Source organism: Rhyacophila brunnea, unplaced genomic scaffold, assembly GCF_057557595.1.
Source record: "Rhyacophila brunnea isolate RB1 unplaced genomic scaffold, BYU_Rbru_1.0 scaffold_8, whole genome shotgun sequence".
NCBI lineage: Eukaryota > Metazoa > Arthropoda > Insecta > Trichoptera > Rhyacophilidae > Rhyacophila > Rhyacophila brunnea.
In genome coordinates this window covers 39,750,551-39,770,871 of record NW_028233350.1, presented here as the reverse complement: position 1 = coordinate 39,770,871, position 20,321 = coordinate 39,750,551, and the positions used below count along the sequence as shown (strand labels likewise).

Genomic DNA, 20,321 nt, shown 5'->3' with positions numbered 1-20,321 from the left:
TATTATACGATACACTAGAATAAGCAGCTAACATTGAAACTAAATTATTGAACTATAATAATACACATTATACAGGTTATTAAAAGATAAATAGTTAGATTTTTTTTCATTAGATAATAATACCTAATGGAGTATGCCACGTATACAGTAATGGTCGGATATGAAATACAACACTTAACATATTAAAAAATGTAATCATTATTTAATCGTTATTTGAGAATTCACGTTTCCTTGATATTTTGCATGTAGTTTCTACAGTCCTGTTTCATTTTAGTACATTTGATGTCTGGTTTTAGGTTTTTATTTTACGCAATTTACATCTGAATTATTTAAAATTACGTATTGAAATAAAAAATCCGAATTTATTTGAACATATTTAATTAATGACATCGTTGAAATTATTCTATTGATAGATACTGCAGTGCCTGAGACCAACGTTACATACACAATGCGATTGCGCTGTAGTGACAAAAAGAAGGAACTGACTAGAAGAGGCAACCTTTACTCTGTCCTGAAAGAAGCAGAGGTTCAAGAGTGGTGAAAAGTCTTGGTCACTCAAAAGATGACAAAATTTCAAGGTGGTCACGATTCTTAGCCAAAAGGAAATTAACAAGAAGAAGAAGACGCATATCCAAATACTGTCTCAACCAAATATGTTGAAAATCTTCTTCTACAGAGATGGAGCTTCAATTTATGAAATTGAAGCAAAAAAAAAGAGCCATGGTCCACTGATAAAGTTAGTTAAAAGTGACTTTGCATTGCAGGTTCATTTGCAGAGAACTTCACGCTACTACTATGACATTTATTTGCCAATTTGCAGGGTATATTGTAAAAAGACAATCCGTCACTATGAGTAGATAACCAACCAATAATACTACACTTCGGCATTATTATTAAGTTGCAAAATCATTTTAAATTTGTATAAAACCGTTTATAACTGCAAGTAAGTAATCACAATGAAAATAAAAAATGGCCGCCATTGCGTATGTAAGAAAATCGGAATGCAACTGAGCGATGTTAATATTTGTGGAGTTAGCCAACTTAACCATGCAAAATAATTTCAAATGTCATAACAGAAATAATTTATAGACTCCTTCTGTACATAGTGCAAAGATTTTGGTCTCAATAAAGAAAAACATTGTCAGTTTAAAAAAAAATGAACATTCTCGAAAACACTTTCTGAATTTGAATGATTTTTAATAAAAAAATCAATATCCCCAATTCACGTTTTTCCTATATTTACGTCTTTTTAATCAGTCCTTTCAAAAACGTAAAATCGGGGTTTCTTGTCGGTGCCACTACAAACCAACAGTATGTTGGGCAAATACTATTTATTCTCGTGTGCATGAAATACCCACGCGGCTGTTTTTCTTTCAATTTCAATCAGTTCTGTTGTATCCAGCTTGTATCGCTCCCCTCGCTTTTTCTTGTCACCAGCCCGAACTATCAAAACCTTACAATGTGATACATTAATTTAATAACAAATAATTGATTCAAATTAACCTGAGTACTGAAGGTCAAAACAATTACTACATTGGAAGTCTACAAGTGTATTATATTATATTATTGTAACACAGATCATAACAATATGTACAATTTACTTTCGTAAACAACTACTGTTATCTAACTTCGTAATGAGCTGTTGGAAAACTATCAGACATTTTACTAAAATCAAACTTGACACTGCTCAATTTATTAAATTTGTACAAACAAAATATTAGTAAATACTTTCAAACTGTCTTTCTTGAAGAGACAACAGCCTAGCACTACTATGTAATAGATTTCAATGCTTCTATTTTTCAACAAGAAGTATTTCATTTAATATCTATCACTTCTATTTTATGTCCTTACTAGGTGCTGGTGTTTTGTTAATGTCTATAGAATTTTGTTTGTTATTTGACTTTTCTGATTTAGTTACACTCGGTAATAAATTTTTGCTTTCTTCACTCGATTTACTTTGGTCTTTCTTTATTGATGAGTCGTTCTTCTTAATCGGTTCATGCGAATCATTTTTAGAAAGTCCTTGAGATACCTTTACTGATTTCTCATTAGATTTATCTTTGGAAATGGGATTCAAAACTTTCGATGGCGTCTGTGATGAACTCGGTAGACTTTGGATGTTTGTACTTCTAGTTTCTGCTGAGATTGGTGTTTTACTTTTTTCTACGGAATCTAATTTGACGTTTGACTTTTCTGTTGTCTTTTCATTTTTACTTTCTCGATTTGGTGTGTTTTGATCTTTTTGTATTAATGAGTCTTTTTCCTTATTGAGTTTCTTCGAATCATGTTTGTGAAGATCTTCAGATACTTTTGATAGTTTCTGATCTGATTTTTCTTTGGAAGTGGAATTTAAATTGTTAGCATTTGGCTGTACAGCTGATGAGATTGGTAAATTTTCTGCGAGTGTCTTCTTGGTTTCATGTGAAATTGATGTTTTATTATTATCTACTAAATCTTTTTTGACGTTAGAATTTTCTGTTTTGGATACAGTTTTGGTGTCTCGATTTGGTTTATTTTCATCTTTTTTTGTTATTGAGCTCTTTTCTTTAATTGTTTCACGCAATTCGTTTTTGGCAAAGTCTCCAGATACGGATTTCTCATTAGATTTGTCTTTTGACAAAGAATTCAAATTTTTAGAAAGCGCAGCAGATGAACTTGGTAAACTTCCACTGAGTGTAGTTTTGGTTTCGTTAGTCGATGCTGTCTTCGGGACATTTGCTTTATCTTTGTCAATATTTAACTTTTTTGGAGGCTTTGATGCATTATTTGAAACATAAGCCATAGTTTTACTAGTGTTATCTATATTTTCTTTTAATAGTTTTGTTTTATCTATTGCAGTATTTGGTGATTGCAAATCTTTTAGATGCGTATTGATTGTACTAGTTTTCTTTGTGTTGTCCACCTCTGCCAAATTTTTTGATACTGCAATCACAGTTTGTTGTGTTTGCGAGAGATTTTTTGAATTATCCGCACTTGATTCGGCTGCAGTGTTTATTTTTCCTACTTGTATCGTGGATGATAATTTCTTTTTATTGTCATTAGATTGTTTATTTGATTCTGTGGCAGCATCTGCTTTAGATTTACCTATTAATCCGATGGATGTAGCTTTATTTGTCGAAAGATCGACTTTGGCATTTATGATTGGTACATATTTACAGGTTTCTGTTTTATGACTTGAAGCCACTTGATTCATCGATGCGTCAGCGGGTTCTTTAACATAAGACGGTTTTATATCTATTTTTAAATTCTTTTTAACACTTTCTTCATTTGATTTTATACCAATCAACTTATCGACTTCATCACTACTGCTTTTAACAGATGAAGAATTTTTGGATAGCGGCATGACCGAAACACTCGCTTTTGGATCTACTTTTACCGGAGCAATTGAGCTGACCATGTCATTTTTTAAGTTTGCATTACCATATAAGTGAGGAAGCGACACAGTTTGCGGATTATTTGTATAATTATTATCGGTCATACCTTTACTTGTAGCGGAAATATTTGGTGTGCACATATTGTTGTTTGATTGTGAGGAATTGGGCATTTGTTTTTCAAGTTTTTCAGATTTTCCTATTGTACTTTCAAAGGGTTGATACGAGGTTTTCGGAGTAGAACAGACAATACTCGAGGCGAACGAACTGATTGAAGTGGTTTTTGGTTGATATTTCGGCTGACATTGAGTTATTTTTGCCGCATTACCAGTGAGGGGCATCACAACAGAGGAAGAAGCTGGCATCAGTTTTGACGTTTCCCTCTTTTCGCTGAATGAAGGGATCGGAGATGCTATCGACTGGCACGGTCTGTTTGGGTCTTCACACTTGATACCCATTTTAGCAATTGTGAAGATAGCGAAGCCGTCATTCGATCGACCGACCGGTAGTATTGATTTTGGGGACCCCTCTTTCCATGAAAATTTCTCATCCGATAAGCTAATCGTTGATGGAAGTTCAACCGTGCTCGACTTAGAAGTGAGGGATTGTGAAGAAACAAAATCAATTTTCGAATGGGGATTATTATTGTCACGGCTCATATATTCCTTTCGGGTCTTTTCGTCTAACGGATGGTAGAGACGGTTGTCGTTTACCTCGGATATTGTTTGCTTAGTGTTAACAGAACTTCCGTTAGAGATAATAATTTTATTTGAATTTATCGACGCATTGCTCGAAACGTAATCTTTCGATAACAGTTTCGAGTCAGTGGGAGAAGATATACCAGAATTAGAACTGCTTCCTTTAATGTTTGAATTACATGCAGGTAAAACTTTGTCGGTCTTATAATCGTCTACTTTTTTAGACATATTTGTTTGCCATCCATAAGTGCTTGGTTTTGTGGGAAACTTTGGAGCAATAAAATCTTTGTTGTGGTGTACGGGACTCTCATCTAAAAGTGGTCTCGCGGATGGGTCTCCGCTGCTTTTGAAGTCTTCGGCCTTGACGACTTGACCCTGTTTACCGGAATCTTTTTCCTCAGTCTCTTTATGCAGCAGAGGTACCGAAGCCGGATCATGACCATTCTTCTGCAAGATATCCTGACATCCTTTTTGCTTTGCATTTTTTGAAGATTTTAAAATACTAGGTCCGGGGGTTTTCGAAGGACTGATCTCTAAAATTTTTGATACTGACGTCTCATGTGCACCATTGTTCAACTGAGAAAATAGAAAAAAGTCTCATATATTATATGTAATTCAGAAAAATATACACCAATAAACCTTCAATAAAACACAAAGAAATTAGAGCTTATATTATTGATGGGTCAAATAGTCAAACCCTCATCAAATTAAATCTTCCTATCCATTCAGAGTTTTATACAATAAAATCTAATCTTTATACCCTGTTTACGCGTGCATGGATTTACTGTGCACAGTAAGAAAATGTATGGGGAAACATGTATTATCCTGCAGTTGGCAAGATTGCGTGCATGAGTCAAACAAGTTTGGAAGCTTCTGTATTGTGCTGATTTTTTATGCGCAAGTAAGATCTGCGCAGTAGAAAGATAATGGCGAACCTGCCGGTAAAAAAACGAACTACTCATTTTGACGATTTTCAATACGTACTGTCAAAATAATACTATAAAATGACAACACCGCGTCTCGCTTACTCTTGAAGAATGAGCTTGGAGAGTCAGCCAGCACTTTTACGTGTAAACAGTTATTGTCACGATAGTTTAAAATAAGCACTATTGCCGACGGTAATTCCATGCACGTGTACAAGCGCTATTATGGTCAATATTGACAAAACAATTATTATTCAACGACATCAAACCTGTGACTTTGGTTGGATAGTTTTCAGAAATTTCTAGAATTTCGGTTGAAATTCGTCAGTATGGTAAATTCCAGTTTTCTATATAGTTATGGTTATCAAGTTGATTCGATCGACTAATCGTATTCAGATTTTCTATAAATTGAGCATTTTTAATTTAAAACTATAACAAAGAAATAAGACAAAAAGTAACATGGTTAGAAGAGTTAAAACCATATAAAAATGCTGATTTAAATGGATACCTATCTAAAAATTGATGTCAAAACACATGAGATGATACAAATATTGGTGAAAAGCTATAGGTATCAATGCGATCTTTGTTCATTTAAATCAGAGGGGGGCAAACTTTTTGGATGGAGGGCCAAATTCAAGAATTCAAAATGAGCGGCGGGCCGCACGTAAAATACCATTTTTAGATATACATATACTATTTATTATCACGAAAAATAAACATTACAAAAAAATTAATGAGAAGAATGAAACTGTTGACCATTTAACATTTTTTTAAATTCAGGTGTTAATTTTGTAGTTGATATTCTCAAAACTGCTTGTAAATGGGCATCTCAAGTTGTAGCTCTGTCGGTACACTATCAATATCTATTGAAAATGGATCGCGTACTACTGCTAAACTTGTCTCAATTTTTCGGAAGCCACCAAATCTTTGTGAAAAATCTCAGAGCTTTATTAATTTTACCATATTCTTCAAATTTATATTCTGGTATATTCAGCAACTTCAAAGTTGGAAAGTGGTCCACGTTGTTATTCGATATTTGTCGAAAGAATAACTTGAGTTTTAATTGAAATCCATTCAAACTTTTTACCATATCATGGGCATATATTTTTTTCCTTGCAAAGCGGAGTTAAAAGCATTTAAATGTGTCACGATGTTCAACGTCGAAAATAGTGGTTACATAGTGTGAGACAAGACGCAAGGAAGACGTACTGAGATAATACATTTATGAAACAACAAATTCTTCAAATTTTAATCTATCGTCAATATTTTTTAAAAAATATATAAAAAAGTTATTCGTAATCAGAAGTACAATTAATGATGGCGGGCCGCAAAAAAATACCCGGCGGGCCGCAGTTTGCCCCCCCCTGATTTAAATGGTCACCCTGTGATTTATAAAATAAAATTATACATACTTGTGAAAACCATATCAATGTGTTAATTCGATACTCATAGGTTGATGCAAACTCAGATTTATTTCTAATATCAGGGTTGACCAACGTGTATGTTGTTGTGATCGACTTTTTGCATAAAAATATAGCTGTGAGTCATCTACCAAATTCACTTTATAAATAAGTAAACAAATCAATGATCATAAGTTGACACCTCGTATCTGACATTCAATATTTTCGATAGGGAGAATTAAAATGTTATAAAAAATCAGGTGATCAAATGAAACAAAAATAAATAATTACAAGATAAAAAGAACTTTTTATATACTTACAACGTTTTTAAAATTTCTGTTGAATCATATAAACTTGACTTGACTAGTATAAACGATCAAAAAAAATTGTACCTACTTGATAGAAATAATAACATTGTGTTTACCGTGTATAGTCCCGGCTCCTGTGCGTAAGCATCGGAGGCCGGGTCGTTGTCTCATTCCCCGTGCCCCCGTGTGCACCTTTCTCTTATAACGGGCCGACCGTTCACCATGATTATTGTGTTCTGGATTGCGTCATACGTGGATTGAGTAGAAATCTCTCCTCGGCATTCCATGTTCCATTCCGATGTTGGCTGTACCAATGCTCGCGCTTTCTGTTCAAACAAAACAATCAAACATAAAAACAACTAAGTAAACAGATATTATCGTCACTGTTCTGACAGAAGACACTAATTCGAAAAAAATACATATTGAGTTAGTTATACCAAAATGTTCCTTATTTCAAACTTTACCGTCTGGAAACTTTCTTAATAAATAAACAGTATTTATTTTAAAGTTATACTTTTTACGATTACTTAATAAACTCACATGATAGACCATTTCAAACATTTTAACAACTTCAAAGTCAAATTACTCAAAACTAGTATTCTCCAGTTAGTGTGTTCTGCCAGAACAGAGACGTTATGATGATGAGATGTAGGTTAATCTGTTTTTAAATATTTATAATTTTTGTAATTAATCTTCTTCGTCTAATTATGAAGCCGTGGGTCACGGGTTTGAACCCAATATGCATTACAGTGAGCATGATTCCTATTTAGAAACATTTCACAGCAATATTACGGTCCAATCCTGGATGAGAAAAGACTTTCTCGCTCGCCGTAAGATGGCGTAAACTTTATGCAAGCTGAGAAATATTTCCTCGTAGATAGATACCAATTTGCAATGGCCGACTTAAGAAGCTTTTCGCTTTCAATCGACATATCGAGATACTCCCGAGGATGTGATCGGCATGCTGAAATTCGCCATATAAGCAAGTCGGAGATTCTATTAGGCCAAGGTGATAGAGCTGCAAGTCCAATAGTCTGGAGTCAATCTGGTTATCTCCATGTGCCACTTTATAATTGGAAAATAATCAGATGCGTTTGTCTGGCCTTGAAAGAGGTGTTCCATCGCTCCGGAAGTGTATGCAGTTGGCCGTAACACAGTTCATCATGAAATGTTGTATCGGAAATAGATAACCGTATAATTCCCGACCATGTCCGATCCTAATAAGATCATATGGGCCTCCACAGAGTAGAGGTTTGTATTAACAGATTTTGTTTTTACGAGAAATGGATGTCAGCCACTTGCTCAACCTATTAGGCCCATACCCTGACTCACACACAAATTGAAAAACAATATGTGTACTTGCCAGACCCAGGATTCGAACCTGGGACCCACGGCGCGATAGTCCAACGCTTAAGCCGCGCGGCCACCGTGGGTATACTATTGAAATCAATTCCTTACCTAAATAAACTACTTTAAAATACATAATAAAAACCACCAGAATACAAGAGAAAGACAGGAGAAAATAGGTAGGTAAGTAAATTATAAATACAATCATATCTATATACCTATCAAATATCAGATCATAATGACAAAATATCAAAAACTTGATACCACGCATTATCAAATTATTGTTCCTATTGAATTTAATAAAATTGAAACAGTACAGTCTGCAATGCTCCATGAACAACACGTATTTTTTAAATCTTTTTCCGGTAAGCCAACTCACAGTGAACTTGTGCTATGGCGAAATGTAATACGTACAATCTACATGTAACTGTTACTATCCTTCAGTCTGTGGAAGTCCATAATAGGAACATGGTAATTTACCATGTTTGTCGAGATTGAATATGCCCACACATTATTTTAACGATTTAGGATTATTTTTATTGAAACACATCATTTTGAAAGGCCTCAAAAGCACACCTATCAGACAAGTGGGCTGGTTAAACCCATCCCTCTCTGGTAAACAATGAAATCAAACATAATATTTAGATATAATTACCTCAGCAAATGTCAGATTTTCAGGTCCATTGAACAATTGGAATATTGCCATCAGTATAACAACAAAAACGGGCAAGACTCCTATTACCCATCCAATTGCATCAGCCCAAAAGGGGTAAACGTAATGTCCATATGATGCCGGTTTGTACTCCACCCAGTTGAAAAACAAAATAAACTGAAATTAAATAAAACAAATACATTAATATCTCGATTACAATAAATCTATTTAAATTTGGATTTGGGTCTGGAAACCCCCCCAGAAACAAATGATGTAGGTTGATTAAAAATTACTTATTTCCGTGGAACAGCCTTTTCTTAGGATTGCCGCTTTCTTTTCGAAAAACTAATACACGCAAAGCTAGTGTCAGCCAGGACTCGAAATGGACCAGAGCGCACCGGAGTGCCGTTCCGGTTCATGAAATCCCCAGGTGGGCAGTTTAGTGAAAAGTAAGGTCATTATTTCGCCCATTTCTAGAGCCAGTAGCACTTCTGGTCTTTGGCATAATACAATTTGCTCTATTTCCAGTATATCCATGCACTTAAGTCATATTAGCCAGAAAGACAAGTATGTTCCTTTAATTATCGCTGTCTCGTGGAAATAATATTTTGACCATCTGAACTAGATAGGCTATACAACAACATAATTTAACACATTTATTTTTATAAAATAACTGTACACAAAATTGATAACTAAATTGTTAATATTTTCGGAAAATTATTGAGCGCTCCGGTTCGTAAAATTTTCCATTTCGAGCGCTTGTGTCAGTGGAACTCGCGAATTGGTGCAAGCATCTATGACACCTAACGTTTGCTCTAATATTCTTATGATGCATGTCTAAAAGATCTTATATGTCATTTTGTTAAAAAAAATGTCAATATGCTATTATTTACCGTTATTTCAAAAATAACACATGACATGTGAGTTAAAAGGTGTTCTTTCTTCTTTGGTTCCAGCAAAAAAAAATCATTTGACAAAAGAGTTTCTACAAATACCTACATCATAAGTATGTCAAATAACATGTCTATTAAATATTTTTCTCATATATACCTACTTCAAAAAGCCTAATGATAAGTTTTTTTGCTCTCCTGTAAAATTGTTCTAACATATGTTGTTTTTGTAATCAACCCTTCAATCATTATGATCTTTGGGCCACGTGCATTCAACAACCACACGTGGATGACTTCGTAGTTATAGCTGCAGGTTAGGTATTCATTGCTAGACTCAAAATTCAGGGTATCTGAGTATGGGTAATTTACCCGGAAAAGTGCGGGGTCCACAGTTTATTGCTATAAGTTATTTAAGTAGTAGGCAGGTTAAATATGGAAGTCAGTGTCACCTGCTAGATTTTGTTAACCCCGCCCCTCTCGTAGCCTTCAAAATGAATAATATATTATGGATTTTCTTTGAAATAGACACATAGGTACAAATAATTGTCTGCAATACTACCATTACAAAAGTATTCAGGATAAGCCTTTCAGTTTATTTTGTCCAGGGAACTACTGCAATTACCGTAACATCTTACCAGTAGAGCAGAAGGAGTCACAAGTTTCCACATCCAACTCCAGAAAAATACCCATGTCTTTGACTGTGGCCCGATCATGTCCTGAATATCTTGCAGAAACCTCTCCGCTCCATACAGCCAAGCGATGAGGATACATTCGCTGATGGCGATCAGCAGTACAGACCAGTTTGCTGCATACTTATCCATCAGCTGCAGCCAGTACATTCCGCTCTGGAATTACCACATTATTTGTAGAAGAGAGCGAGAAAGGGACAAGACATGTTACAATGTGTAAGGCGAAAGAAAACATACCTACACATAAACGCAAATTCTAAATTTGAAAATTTATTTTAATCGGGTCGTGGATGAAAACAAATGATGGGATACTCTCATAATAGTTTGACATATGCTTTGAGTGCAGCACTAGCATATCGAGTACATATAAATATCAAACGACATTACAATTAATTTGTGACAGATTGACGGAAAGACATAAATAAGTATGGTGTCTGGGGGGTGGTTAGTCAAAATAATTTATGTTGCAGAACTAAGCCTCATCCAACAATATTGTCAGGTGACACTACCACCTGATATTTTTGTAATTAATAATAAATCCATGCTGATTAGGCAGTTTCAATCCTTCTTGAAAATAAATAAATATTCCTAATTAAGTATGTTTTTATTCAAATGAACAATACACAAGATTGAAGAGTGTAGCGTTCTATATTAGCTATACATATTATATGAGGCCATCGCTTAGTCAGAACGTACCAAAATCAAACAATCATATTTTTCATAATCCTTCAAAAAATCAATCAAAGAAAAAGTTTTGGCAACACTTGCTATTGCATATTTTTAGTGTCAAATGGTTGTTTTTCTCACAGGAAAAATATTCGTAAGGAGGGCAGATAGCAGAGGGTGATATGTCAGTGTCTCGGGTTTCCAAATGCATAAAACTACCATTGTATCTACATAATATGTAAGTGAAAGCAAAATTATTTGGTTGGGCCAATTATGGTCGCCCCATAGCAATATTTACCTCCTACCTATAATCCAAATTATTGTCGCAAGTCCAGGTGCAACTCAGTTACGGGTCATCAGTCGACCGTGATTGACAAACAGTTAGTTATCGTAGACCACGACTGGGTCAATTTGATACAGTGTGACCGTCGTCTAAGCAATGATTCAATTCGTGTCTCATTAAGAACTTAGTCAATTAGGGTATCTCATACAAACTTGTCATCATCATTCATATTAAATTTATAAATGTATACCGTGCGAATGATAACCGGAATCATTTGCATCCTAGTGCGTGAGTGCGTGACCCAGGACCTGCTCAAGCCATAAAGCCGAACAATATCATGGTTAGTGCCTGGATTGACTCCCGTTTAAATCGCCCTCCCCCAGCATCCACATCCACAATAATCCCAAATTACAGTCCACTAAAAAGCGCCGACATTATTTTTTATTTATTTATATTTTTTTTTACCTATACTTATACCTATACAATACTTGGGGCCACCGGGAGTTTCAAATATATTAATAAAAAAGAAAATAAGCATTGTTTACATTTGTTGTAAAAATGAGTCCTCCAAAATACCCGAAGACGGCTACAGCAAGTACGACCCAACTTTTCTTCTCTCTCAAATTGGGAAATCTATCCAGTATGGCAGTTGTCACGGTTTCCATCAATGCAAACTGAAAAACAAAATATGCAACCATTGATATTGTACACAATAATACGTACCTATTAAATATCCATGTGAGGCCGTCAAAAAAGTAGGTATCTATGGGTGCCGGACGAAATCCCGAATGCTGAAATCCCGAATGTGATGTCAAGAGATGCAAAAAACCCTTTTTTTGTGGAATAATGGGTTTTTGTCTCTCTTGTAAAATTTGCGCAATTCAAGATAAATGTTAAGATTGCGCAATTATTGCTGTTTGTATTTTTTTTATTTTTCGGGATTTAGGCCTTTGGGATTCCGGTCATTCGGGATTTCGGCGTTCGGAATTTCGGTATTCGGGATTTCGGCTTTTGGGATTTCGGCTTTTGGGATTTAGGCTTTCGGGATTTCGGCCATTCGGGATTCCGGCCTTCGGGATTTCGACCCAAGCCCGTATGTATATATTATGTTTCATCAATACTTTCTTTCGATATGATGGTCCTACATCTACACTATTTTGAACCTTATTATCAGTGACGTCCCGTGGGGGTAGGCAGATCGAGCGTCGCTTGGGAGCGGCAGTTACTCGATGGGCGGCAAATCGAAGAAAATCATTTGGAATATAAATATAGAAATAGCTACCTAAACTTAGTAATAACGAAAATATCTTTCCATTAAAAAAATAGCTCACTGGTTTCTATCTAGTTTACTTCCGTTGCTATTCGACGTCCTTGGGGACCAGAAACGACACGTGCAGATTTGCGAATAATTAGTCTGATATTTTGTTAGTAATGTATCCTTAGTCCTTACAACACATTTCTTAGATATTGGATTCATGAAAGGATGATAAAAAATGAGGCGGCATTTTGGCGTAGCCTAGGGGCGGCATTTTATCTAGGGACGTCACTGCTTATTATGCCTGCATACCAGTGAAAAACTGGAGAAATATTTCGCGGACCGCTGTGTAAGGCAGAAATAAAATTAAGTAGGTAGGTATTACATAATAAAATTCTTCTAATTTTTAGGGGTCATCCGTGTATGACATCACACCATCCCATCTCCAAGGTATTTGGTGAGGGTGTCTGATATAATGTGATGATTTTTGAAGAGAGCGTTAGAGGCGGTTTTAGAAAATGTGTCATCGCAAAAGCAATGAAATATAAACTTATTTTTTTCTGATAATAAAATATTCTTTCAAAACTAGAATCTATCATTTTCAATATATTTTCTCACAAATGGAGAGGGGGTTTCAAAATGTCAAGAGAAAAAATTATATTATTCATTTATTACAATACTTCTTTAGAAAATATTTTCTTTCTTTCTACCGTGTATGAAATAGAAGAAGATATAATATACCGGTATGTTTTTTTCCTACACAATAATTAGGGAAACTGAATATATTAGAAACGGGTCAAATCAAAGAGATTGGACTCCTCTTCAATCTCTTTGGGTCAAATAAATTCTATGGTAAGTAATATTATGTAATGGTATACCTGAGAATCCAATCCCAAGGTCAGCAACATAAAGAAAAATAACAAAGACCAGACGGGTGATATGGGCAGTCTGGTGACCACCTCCGGATAGACAATGAAAGCCAGCCCGGCTCCCTGGTCGACAACCTTTTCAACGTCCACGTCCAGCTCGTGGGCCAAAAATCCAATCACAGAAAATATGACAAGGCCAGCGAAGAATGATGTGGCTATATTCGAAATTGCAACAATCAAGGAGTCTCTACAAAAAAGGAATATCATTAGAGGCAACTATTTCCAAATATAAAACATTTCAATTCAAACAAACAATTCAATATTTATTATAAACGACAATTTTATGTTTCAAACTTAGTGTTTCCAATTTATATAATAATATGCCCATTTTTATTAACCAATCAAGCCTTAACTGCAATAAATAATAACCAAAATATAATTCGACGTAACCTATTTATTTATTTAACCGGTTTCACGCAATGGCATTAATGTCATTGTTTTCACGTCATAAAGTTTTTAACGTCACATTTTTTTCATAATATTATGCTTGTGACAGGTTTTGAAAGTTATAGACCATTTGTCATTACACAATATTCTGTGACGTCCCGTTGGTGTTGACAGGGCAGTGGTAGACGATATTATTATTGTCGCTTCATTACAAAGTACCGACATTTTAATTTCAGCGCCACAGACCTCCGTGTACCTAAAACTATCGCTGTTTGAGGGTATATTTCGTAGAAATGCTCTAATCTTCAGTAGTTGAAATGTATACATTAAAATAGGTAGGTATGTAGGTACCTGCATAGCGGCAGCAGTTATGGCTCGTCTTACGTGAGCGACGTCGGCGAAGCGATGAGCGGCGCGCGCAACTCAAACGTATAACCGTATAAACGTACAACCAAAAAAAGACTGTTTACGAACATTTTCACACACGGTTATACGTTTGAGTTGCGCGTGCCGCTCAACGCTTCGCGCGACTTCGCCCACGTAATACGCCCCGTTGGGCACTAGGGACGTCAAGTTTGGAAATCATTCTAAATTATGTATGTATACTTATTTACATATATTATATAAGGTGGATACATTATTTTTTAAGAACTTAAGAAGTATACTATGTCAATAATTGTCAGTATTATTTTATTAACAATAATTACATACATTTGACAGTATCCTGTTTTTATGAAATGTTGGTTGCATGACTGGGAGAAATATTTTACCACAGTGTATACACTGAACGTATTCACCGTGTAACAATACTAAACAATGAATGCATTCATTACTTAGTTTGCAAGCAATGTGAAACTTCTATTACTTAGTAAATTGTCTTATTTTGATATTCTTTTCAAAGTGTTAAGATCTTGCATATAATAATAAAAAAAATTAAGCTGACTATAATAATTATGGTTGTTTATAGTGCGTGTACCCATAGCCTGGTTTATATAACTGTATAACTTACTTGTAGCAATTATTTGTGAATTTATTGTAGGAAGATAATGTTATAAGTCCTCCCCATGCAGGGCTTAAGGCGAAAAATATCTGTACAGCTGCATCACCCCATACCTAGAAAAAATCGTTTAAAAATTAGGTACTTAAGCAGTTTGTAGTAATCTTGGAAAATATATTTATTTAGGTAATTGTGTCGCAGATGCAGTCATGAGCTTTTATATTTTTTTTACGAAAACAGTTTATTCCATGTAGACAATTATAATAAATACCATTTACTGTCGGCGCATAGGATTTTCGATCCAATAATTGTGATTTGAAAATTTGAAATTTTCATACTTTTTGATGCATCATTATCACAAACTAAGATTATATTAGGTAATATTAGGTCGGGGTAGGTTAGATTAGGTTAGGTTAGGTTAGGTATGGTTTAGTCCAGTAGCGCACCCAGGGGGGGGGGGCAGGGGGCCTTGCCCCCCCCCAAAATATGAAAATCATCAGAATGATTTTACATATTGAAATCGAAAGTCAATAAACTATACCTTGGGCTAAGACAAACAACACGGCGAAAAATGATTTGTTATTCTCCAGCACCCTTTTTAGTAATATTTCTTAGATTTTAATTTCTAATACAAAAATTTTGAAACACTAATGTCAGGTTTTTTTAGAAACCCGTTCCCTAATGAAATTCTCGGTGTCCACCCGAATTCCGGAGTGGTATAGGTCATGGCTGGGAAGGGTTGACAGGGCTCTAGCCTGGGGGCCCGGGCTGTGGGGGGGCCGGCGTGTCGGGTTGACCAGATAAGTGAGATAAACACACATCATAAATTAGCTTTATTAGTAAAAAAAATCGCCTACGGCGCTATTATACTTCATGACTATGAACATTTTAATTTATATAAATGTCCAATATATTTTCTGATTATTATGTGTCGATACTCGACAGCTCCATTATTAAAGTAGATGTATTGAAAATCGCCAATAATTCACTGTATAAGTACCCTCAATTTGAACTAAAACACAATTTGAAAAACGTTGATGTACTGTTTCACACTGTCTTTAATCTAAGCGGTGAATAGGGGGCCCGTCAACTACCCTAGCCCAGTGGTCGGCAAACTCATTAGTCAATACAGCCAAATATCAACAGTATAACGGTTGAGATTTCTTTTGAGAGCAAAATTTCTTAAACTTAAATTATATACGTAGGTAGTAAGTAGGTACACTGCTAATTTACTTAATAAACTTTAGTTAAAGTCCTAATTAACTTATAGGTAGGTACACTGAATAAAACTGAATATCATACGTAATAATGATCTTATTTATTAATAAAAATTAAATTGTAAGTAAGGTATCCATAAAATTGAATCATGACAATGACTGACATACTCAATGTGAATAATGGCCTTGCATCTCCTTGTAAAGTTTGGGTACGTCAGGTTCGTATGTTGTTGATTTAATTTTAAGCTTCCAGGTTCCACTTAAAGATTCCAGGTTCTCATCAATAAATCGATTTCTCAATTTACTCTTGATTTCCTCTCTTGGAATTCTTTTTACTAACCACGAAACTTGCAATATTAACATTGTTGAAAGATTTTATTCAGTACCTAATTAAATACAGAACTTTATTTTTCTTGACTCTTCTCCTCAGCTGCTTTCTTCCTTGCATCATCGACAGAATATTTAGCACAAAATTACGAGTTTTTAGTTGTAGTATCTCTCTAAATTTGAATGCGCCAATTTTTCCCGACACATAAAATAAATACAGGTCGGGAAGCCATTTAAGTTTTGAATAAACGTGAAGTCTCGGTCTCTTCAACATTACATTTACGGTTATCCTCATCCATTTTCTTTGCTCCTTCTTTGTAGCCATGTCAAATATGACAGAGAGCATCTGTAGCAGAGTCGTACTCAAGGGGTCAAAGAGCCGCAGTTTGCTGACCACTGCTCTAGCCTGAGGGCCCGTTTCAGGATGTGGGGGCCATGGTGTAGGTACACCGAGTGCAATAGACAAAAGACCGATAAACGAGATATAAGGCTGTGTTGTATTGAGTAGGTTGTGTATAATTTAAATGCAATAATACTTTTTTTGTCCATTTTCAATTAATATGTTGGAACCTCAATATTAAAAAACGTAAATCAAAAGAACATTTTTTTCGGTGGAATTCGGAATAAATATTGTATTGTTGTTTTAATTTAATAAAACACAATTTTTTTTTTAGTACTTATTCCACTTTTATTAAATAGATTAGGACCTGTTTCGTCCGCCTCAGAGGGACATTTTCAACTAGTTATGTATATCGCCATGTATTGTGAAAATATGTAAAAATATTTATATGAAGAAGAAAATGAGCCTATGGGACTAATTTACATTCTCCTCCTTGGGCCCCCCCCAATAATAATTTCTGGGTGCGCCACTGGTTTGGTCTAAAAAGAAAATTATAAAATCTCATGACGGCATCTGCGGCACATTTACCATTATTTATTGCACTGTAAAAATAGGCAATGCCGTTTTAAGACATTAATTTTGAAGGCATCTGTCTGAATTTTTCATTAATTTTCTTGATAATATTATTAGGTTTGGACTAAAAACATTCTGCAATAATTGCTATACAGCAAGTTTATTCAGTCTCTTTCGTTGGGGAAAAATCATTGACATTAGGTACGAGTCTATGACAATTGTAGAATTGGCAACACTGCTCCACATTATTTGATGTTCTTTTTTCAAATCTTACTTAATTTTGTTTCATATATAATATTGATTGTTTCTTGCCTTGTCATTGTTCAATAAATATACACGTAACAAAATGTAATCTTGCAATATGCTAACATAAGTTTCACTTTATAGCAAAAATATTGAAAATCTCCTTTTATAGAGATAGTGCCTTATATTATGAAGCTGAAGCAAACATAGGTCCATTGGTCCGCAAATGAAATTAGCTACAAGTGGCTACAAGTGATTGCAGACAAGCTCATTTTAAGAGAACTTCACACTTCTATGATATTTGTTTGCCAATGTGCAGGGCACGTAAAAAGACAATCCGTCACGCCATTTATAACTGACAACCATTTATAACTGCAGTCGAGTAAGTAATAACAATGCACAATTATAAAATGTAAGCCATTGATAACGTAACTAACGTAATAAGGCTCCTTCTATGTATAGTCAAAATTCCTTGCTCTGTGCAGACCTATTTCTGTCTTGGAGCGGAAACGATGAAACATGTAGATTAATGGAGGTTTAGTCAAAGTAGCTACCTGAGCATTTGCAAGCTGCGTCCAGTCAGGTGTCAGATAGAAGAGGATCCCTGTACTGGCTCCGGGCAATGTGACCCCTCTCACGAAAAGCATTACTAGCACCACATAAGGAAATAGTGCCGTGAAATAGACAACCTGTCACAAAAAAACATACAAAATGTGCATAATTAGCACTATCTGCCAATGTTCACATAATATGTAATATATACCTATCGACCATTGACTTACTAGTGGATGCAGCATCTGAATAATAAAAGGGGCTCGTGGGTCTACGCAAACAAATTCCATATAGATGAATCTAGTTGAAAAAGTAACTATGCCAACATTGTAATAAAAGTGCGTGTTATAAAATCTGGTCCATGTCTTTATAGTGTTATAGTCATATACTACTAACGTGTCCATTAAAATATTTATACATACAATCAATCAATCTAATAGATTGCAATAGGAATGAATAATATAGCAAATTCGCGTCCATGATTTTGAATTATTTTGCTAACGTGTCCACTGTATGCATGGTGGAGTTTTAAGTCAATGACATCAATACTGTAGTATATTGATGAATCATTGTTATTATAATATACACTTTTAAAATCATATATCAATTATTATTTATAAATCCACCAGTGCATATATTCATTCCATTCTATACACAAGGATGCTATCGGCGGCTATCAAGTGTAGTTTATCATATTTATTTATTGAGGTATTTTTTTTCACACCCACGATGGCCGCGCGGCTTAAGCGTTGGCCTATTGCATCGTGGATCTCAGGTTCGAATCCTGGGTCTGACAAGTAGATACACATATTATTTTTCAATTTGTGTATGAGTCAGAGTATGGACCTAATAGGTTGAGCAAGTGGCTGACATCCATTTCTCGTAAAAACAAAACCTGTCAATACAACCCTCCACTCTGTGGAGGCCCATATGATCCTAATAGGATCGGACTTTTTTTTTAAGAATTATTAATAACCAAGTCCTTGCTTTTTCGTCGAATGTGGTTGTTAGTAATTTTGAACAATCACAAACACCCAGACTTTGAGAAAATCACATACATATTGTGTCCTCACCGGGAATCGAACCCAGAACTCTCGGGTGGAAGGCCAGCGCCTTACGTACTTCACCACAAGAGCCGCGTATTGAGGTATTATACTTGTTACAATAAGTTAGCCGTCTAAACTGTCTAAAAGTTAACTAAGCCAAGAGAGGTGCTGTTAAAACATAGCACTTTTGCATAAAAATGATAATATAATTATATTCTTATGTAAAGCATAGATGTGCAGGAGAGATAATCGAAAATTCAGATTTATTTTTAAATGTCGGAATCAAAATCGTCTGCTGTTAAAAGTTCTGCATTTATGATACATTGATAAATGTTATAAGCTTTTGTTTTTAGATACTTAAATCAATCGAATATATAAAATGCTATTTACCTTTCCCGATGACTGAACCCCCTTACACAAACATAGGAAAACTATAGTCCATGCAGTAAATAAACAAAGCGCCATACTAAGACGAATGTTTCCAATCTCTTCAATGCCAGAAGAAAGGCCAAGGACGTGATTTCTAAAAAAAAAAAAAAGAATACATGATTATTCAACAAAAATACACAACAGACTTAACGTGGCTTATTTCCCTTGATGTGGCCCTGGCCAAATATTATATAATAGTATGCGATATATTATTTTATTATGTAGGTACCAGGTACCTAATAATCTGTGATGGTGATGGTGTATGTATAATAGGTATATTTGTAAAAAATATTTTTAATGATACATCAGCTGAATGGAGAACTATTCTAACTCACATTTGAAATATTTTAGAAGGGAGTCCTTTGAAACAACTTACTTAAATTATGTATTATTTGCATAAATGTGTCTATATAAATAATACATAACTTAAATAGGATGTTTCAAAGAACACTTCTCTAAAATATTTCAAATTAATGTGAGTTAGAATAGTTCTGCATTCAGCTTAGTGTTCTATTTCGGAAAGAGCACATTTATTTTTACTGACCAGTGAGTCTATTCTATAGTTATCGACCGCTAAAGTGATAAACATTATCAAACTTAGGGTAGGTTTGTATCAAAGTATTAGCACTTTTTGCAACAATTACAATTAGTTGGTTGTAATTGTTACAATAAGTGCTAATTCTTTGATATAAACCTACCCTAAGTTTGATAATATTTATCACTTTATCACTTTAGCGGTCGATAAGTATAGAATAGACCCACTGGGCACTAAATTACCTAATTCCGCCCCTGCGTTCCA

The 20,321-nt window shown here is 34.9% G+C and overlaps 1 protein-coding gene across 1 annotated transcript in view; it reads right to left on the bottom strand.

Annotated features, from left to right (window-relative positions):
* Positions 1 to 2,534: 2,534 nt before the first annotated feature.
* GlyT (Glycine transporter) overlaps positions 2,535 to 20,321 on the bottom strand; it is a 37,149-nt gene continuing 19,362 nt past the window's right edge. Inside the window, exons 5-13 of the mRNA XM_085958797.1 lie at positions 19,484 to 19,616; positions 18,050 to 18,184; positions 14,808 to 14,911; positions 13,361 to 13,598; positions 11,773 to 11,901; positions 10,225 to 10,434; positions 8,703 to 8,876; positions 6,817 to 7,026; positions 2,535 to 4,645 (exon numbers count right to left, since the gene is read on the bottom strand). Coding sequence (XP_085814923.1) covers positions 6,868 to 7,026; positions 8,703 to 8,876; positions 10,225 to 10,434; positions 11,773 to 11,901; positions 13,361 to 13,598; positions 14,808 to 14,911; positions 18,050 to 18,184; positions 19,484 to 19,616 — 1,282 coding nt within the window. The 3' untranslated portion in view covers positions 2,535 to 4,645; positions 6,817 to 6,867. The remainder of the gene's footprint in view (positions 4,646 to 6,816; positions 7,027 to 8,702; positions 8,877 to 10,224; positions 10,435 to 11,772; positions 11,902 to 13,360; positions 13,599 to 14,807; positions 14,912 to 18,049; positions 18,185 to 19,483; positions 19,617 to 20,321) is intronic.